The sequence below is a fragment of the Charadrius vociferus genome, unplaced genomic scaffold (assembly GCF_000708025.1).
Source record: "Charadrius vociferus isolate BGI_N301 unplaced genomic scaffold, ASM70802v2 scaffold213, whole genome shotgun sequence".
NCBI lineage: Eukaryota > Metazoa > Chordata > Aves > Charadriiformes > Charadriidae > Charadrius > Charadrius vociferus.
The window spans coordinates 6,624,554-6,629,757 of NW_009647828.1; the positions used below are offsets into that span (position 1 = coordinate 6,624,554).

A 5,204-nucleotide genomic window follows, 5' to 3' on the forward strand; every position below is an offset into this window, starting at 1 on the left:
AATTATTGATAGAAATTTTACCCATAAATCAATCAAATGTATGAGTTTGTAACTTTGTGTACATTACTGGATGTGATTTTAATTACAGAGCTCCAGTGACCTCATAGGCACTGTTAAAGAAAAACTACACACTATATCAAGACCTTTTACCTTCTCCCATCAGAATGAACTTGATGATGTTTCACAAGCTACTGAAACATAAAGACTCATAGGCCTTGTTACAAAAAGTACAACAACAAGGCAAAAAAAACCATTAATACCTGTACATCACAATGGAGAAGAAATACACTGTGTACTAGGAAAAGTGAAGAAGGATGGGGAACACCACTGGTGGGAAACTCTATTAGGATGATCTCCAACAGGAACACATGTATTGAACGCCATGTTACGTGCTGTAGTAATAATGTTTGCCCTTCTGGTAGTTTGCATTGCTATTACTGTCTTTTTATATATACTGATCAGGCAAAAAAACAGACATGAATATCTCATTGTCGAACATACAGACTACCTTGCTACTCATTGTGTGGAACTATCTTACAATTAAAGTTTTAAATTTTGTACTCATTGCTTAATCTTCCAGTAGACAACATGCTGCTATTACCGCCTTGTGTTTATAGCACAGAGCAAGAGTACCACCATTCTGTGAAGTAAAGTGAATTGACTGTAGTCACAGGGTGGAGTGTGACGGCTGCACCCACCCTGAGTGAACAGCACCATGGTTCAGGCATCACAGATGAGGAGGCCTGACTAAAGACAGCCCTGCTGTGCAGACCTTGAGAAATTGTGCTAGGCCATATCTTCTCAGGAACTAAGGAATCTAGGGCATGCTTATGAGAAGGTTACGGTGGCAGCCTGAGCTGGAACTAGACAAAACTCAAACTGCTACAGCTGCACATCTGCACCGAAGGGGAGCTTGACGACAAGTCACTCACTTTACACTATAAATATCTGTAGCCCCCCCCCCCCAAGCCCACTGAGCTCTCCTGCAGGGCACTGGGCTGCACAGTGGTGATGTCCCCTTGGGTAGGATGCCACTCAAGGGGGAAAGATCCCTCACCTGGCATCTGGTTTCTACAGCGAGGTAAGCGCCATTTTATACTAGATCTGAAGCATACTGTACACAAACGTTTGACTGCCACGTAATTACTATTTAACGACCATTTAATTACCATTTAATACTGTTGAATTACCGTTTAATAATAATCATTTAATAATTATTATTTAATCATCATTCATTGTTTAATAAAACCTTCTGGTTAATCCCACAATGACTTCTCTTAATAATTCACCTGCGACAGCCCTAAGTAAACAGTTATCAATTACACAGTAATCACAGGCTCACCTATATTGAAAAGTAGAATTTAATTACCATTTAATACTGTTGAATTACCGTTTAATAATAATCATTTAATAATTATTATTTAATCATCATTCATTGTTTAATAAAACCTTCTGGTTAATCCCACAATGACTTCTCTTAATAATTCACCTGCGACAGCCCTAAGTAAACAGTTATCAATTACACAGTAATCACAGGCTCACCTATATTGAAAAGTAGAATTATTACAGTGGATAGAAAGGCTCACCTGAGTGCTTGGAACAGGGTATGTCTGGTTAATTTCCACCAGAGATGTAAAGGTCTCTAGAAATAAATCACTAAGGCTTTGATGGATCACAACATTAGCTGCATTGCTGATGGGAGCACGCAGCTTTTCTCGGAGCTCCCCATACTCTGTGGAGTTCAACCTGAAGAAGAAAAGACGGAACGAAATATTGCCTTGATTATGCATTCAAATACCTTGACAGTACATTGCAGAGGTTAACATCAGAGAAATGAATCCACAGAGAAGTTACCTGAGTTGGTACATACTAGCCAGAATAAATACACAGTGAGCATTTTGGTTTCTTTCGCTGTTTAGTTGTTGGTTTTGACACAACTTAGACAACAGAACATACTGTCCTCCATTTCTGTGTCAGACTGCTGACAGGAAATGCCAGAGAGTAGCTAAAACATCATATTAAAAAAAAAAAAAAAAAAAAAAGGAAGGCTTTTGAAGTAATCAGCACGAACAAAAGCAATACAGGTACCTAAATCATATATTAACTCTGAAGTACTGCATGTGCAGCTTCTGTCCACCTATTTACTTATACTATATCCAAATTCTAGTTTATCAACTCCTGAGGACAGAAACCAGAGTTATATCATGTGGCATGTATCACATGGTGATATAGTACATGTAAGTATCAGAAGAATGTCAATCAGTATCAGTTTCTGTGATTTTATGATACAATTTTAGATAAAACATGAAATTTCACAAAGGCTACAAACCACTGCTGAATGTGACTTACACTTTGATTTAAGGCTGTAACAAGCTGCTAAAGTAAGTCTCTCTAAGTCAGGCCCACAAACCTCAAGAGGCACATGAGACCTTTTGCAGGTCTTGTAGTGACACATTACTGTTGTTACCCCTTTTTAATACAACAGTTCTGAACTGTAGATTCAGAACTCCACAGCTTGATGCTTCCACACATTAAACAGCTTTCACAGAGAAGCCCTGGGAACATCGCCCTGAAATTCCTCATTCTTCCTACCACTCGCTGACTTCCTGGAGCTCAGTACAATGAAACACTAGCTTGGCTTTAGCTCCCAGTGGTCTCCATTGTTTTAACTATTATAGGATAATGTTGTTTGTTAACAGATACGATCTTTGCAAATAACAGAGACCTTTGTATCCAGAGGAAAAACTCACCTTGAGCACACAGGAAAACGTGGCCTGCCTACACAAAAGCATTTTTCTTCCAGAAACATCCCACTGTATCTAATTCTGATTCTGAATATACACAATGATCCTATATCCTTAACATGGGAATTTTATCCTATGGTACTTTTCTTAAATCCTGCACAGCTGCATTTTAGCAAGGATTTGCTATTTCTGACATATCTTATTACAAGAACTTTTAAACACTCTTCTCAGTGCTGTTCTGTTTAGCCACAAAATAAAATTTTGGGGGTTGGATTGTTTTTTTTCCATAAAAGGAATTGCCAAAGAAGCCATGATTTTCTCAGCTGGGGATATAGTTTTATCACTCTGCCACTGAACCACTTATGGAAGAAAATCATTACTTGTTTAATACTTATTTGGTCACCGCTCTCACAGTTCTATAAAAGTCTCCTCTTTTCTTAGGATTGTCACGCTCACCTTAACTAACCTCTCATTCTGAGCTCGTTCACCTGGATGTCTAACGCAATAACCTCCATGGCTTCCTCATGCTTGCCAGGACCCCTCTGCTCACCCAGAAGTCTGGTGATCTGCCTGCTTTTAATTACCTAGTAAATAAATGCTGCTGACATAAAAATTTACAGCATACAGACACCCAAATGCTTTTCAAATATATAGTTTTAGGAGCACTAGCATGGTTTTGTGTACTCCTTTTAATGACATCACAACAAAGACTGTAACACCATTCTAATCAGTGTTCCAGGTTTCTGCAGAACTTGTACTTCTGCGTAGCCACACAGAGAGACTGCTAAAAAAAATAGCATGGGCCCTTGGAAAACAAGCCCAAGAGTTCACACAGCACGTTTGCTATGATTTACTGCTACAAAAATATACAAACCAGAAATGGACCAAAATTATTTCCTTGCTTTAAGGGCAGTTAGCTTGCAGTAGCTCAGCAAGAACTCTTCTGAGCAGCGGCAAAATTATGAGCTTTGAGCACAAGGCAGCAAAAAAAGTCATGGCTTAATAACAGACAGTTTTAGAAAAAATAACTATTTCCCTCTCCTCCTCCAAAATCTGGAGGACCAAAGATTCTCCCTTTCATTCCTGTTCTCCGTCTTTCACCTGAGTTTTTCCAGTTACTTCTTCCTGCATCCAGCACAAACCTCTTCGTAAGAATGGATCAAACTGGGCAGTGCCTCTGTTTAACCATTGTGCATTCAATACCGTAGGTGTATGAATCTTTCTAAACAATCTTTCTTCACTACGCTGCATGGCAGAACTGTGCATACATCTCTGAACACCAGGCAGGGAGCAAAAAGGAAGGGATGAGACCCAATGACTCTTCAGATCTGCCACAAAAGCACCCCACATTAGCACCATCAAACAGCATTTATATATATATATAACATAATGGGTAGTTGTTTTACCGGATATCAAATGCCTTCACGTAGGGATTAATACTGGCCACACGGATGGTAAGGAACTGGACAGGCATATTTGAGTCTGGGGTGAGCTCATGCTGTCTGGAGTCTGTCACCGTCAAATGAATATCCTGCTGCTGGGCAACGTGTAAACAGTAGGTGGTCACTTTAATCACCCACGTGTCCGTAACAATCACCCTCGCTCCTGGGGCTCCGGTAGCAAACTTGTCAATTCTCCTAAATTCTGTATTGATGGAAGAAGCTACTGCCCTCCAACCCGACTGCGGGAGAGCATGAAGAGCGAGTGTTCGGGCTAACGGATGATTATTCCAACCTTTCCGTGACCAGTAATATGCCAGGGCACTGGTGACTGCTGGAAAGAGAACAGCGAAGAAGAGGAAAGTTTTCCATCCTTTTGAAGCCAGGTAGAAAAAACAAAGATGTTTTTCCGGTGCAGCAAAGCACATACCAAGGTAATAACCTGCAAGGAAAAAGACTTACTTTCAGAAAGCAATTAAGTACACGCTTAAACACATAACTCATACAGTTATCTAACCAGTGAGCTCACCTGGAGAGCTATTGTACTCCTCGATGAAGTATCTCGTCCTAAGCAATCTGAGGTAAATTCTTATCTGTCACTGATTTTTACCAGAACTACACAGCTAAATGAAGCTGATGTGAATTTGCAGGTTAAACAAAGTTAGTTGTAAGACAACACTTTTAGCAGAATTATATGGCTAAAGGAAGCTGATTTGAATTCACTGGTTAAATAAAATGCTATTCCTTTGTAATCACGTCTACTCCAATGTGGCCAACTTGTTACAAAGCTGAGGGCGTACACTACAAAGAAGCTCGAGCGATCCCAAAAACTGTACTTCCGAGATACACCATGTAACCTGATTCATCCGACCCGCGGACACGGGTGAGAAACCCCCTTGCTCCCCCCCCCCCGGGGGTCACCCCGGCAGCGGCCTCGGCCTTTCACACCCGCCAGGCTGAAGGCTGCCGCCTCACCCCCAGCCCCCGCGGGGTGGCTCGCCCGCGGGGGCCGACCCCCCCC

At 41.0% G+C, this 5,204-nt stretch overlaps 1 protein-coding gene across 1 annotated transcript in view; it reads right to left on the bottom strand.

The window, feature by feature from the left end:
* The window catches only part of TMEM129 (transmembrane protein 129, E3 ubiquitin protein ligase), a 19,056-nt gene that overhangs the window by 11,475 nt on the left and 2,377 nt on the right, over nt 1-5,204 (bottom strand). Inside the window, 3 exon segments of the mRNA XM_009882567.1 lie at nt 1,587-1,746; nt 4,151-4,629; nt 4,631-4,644. Of these exon segments, the coding sequence (XP_009880869.1) occupies nt 1,587-1,746; nt 4,151-4,629; nt 4,631-4,644 (653 nt within the window).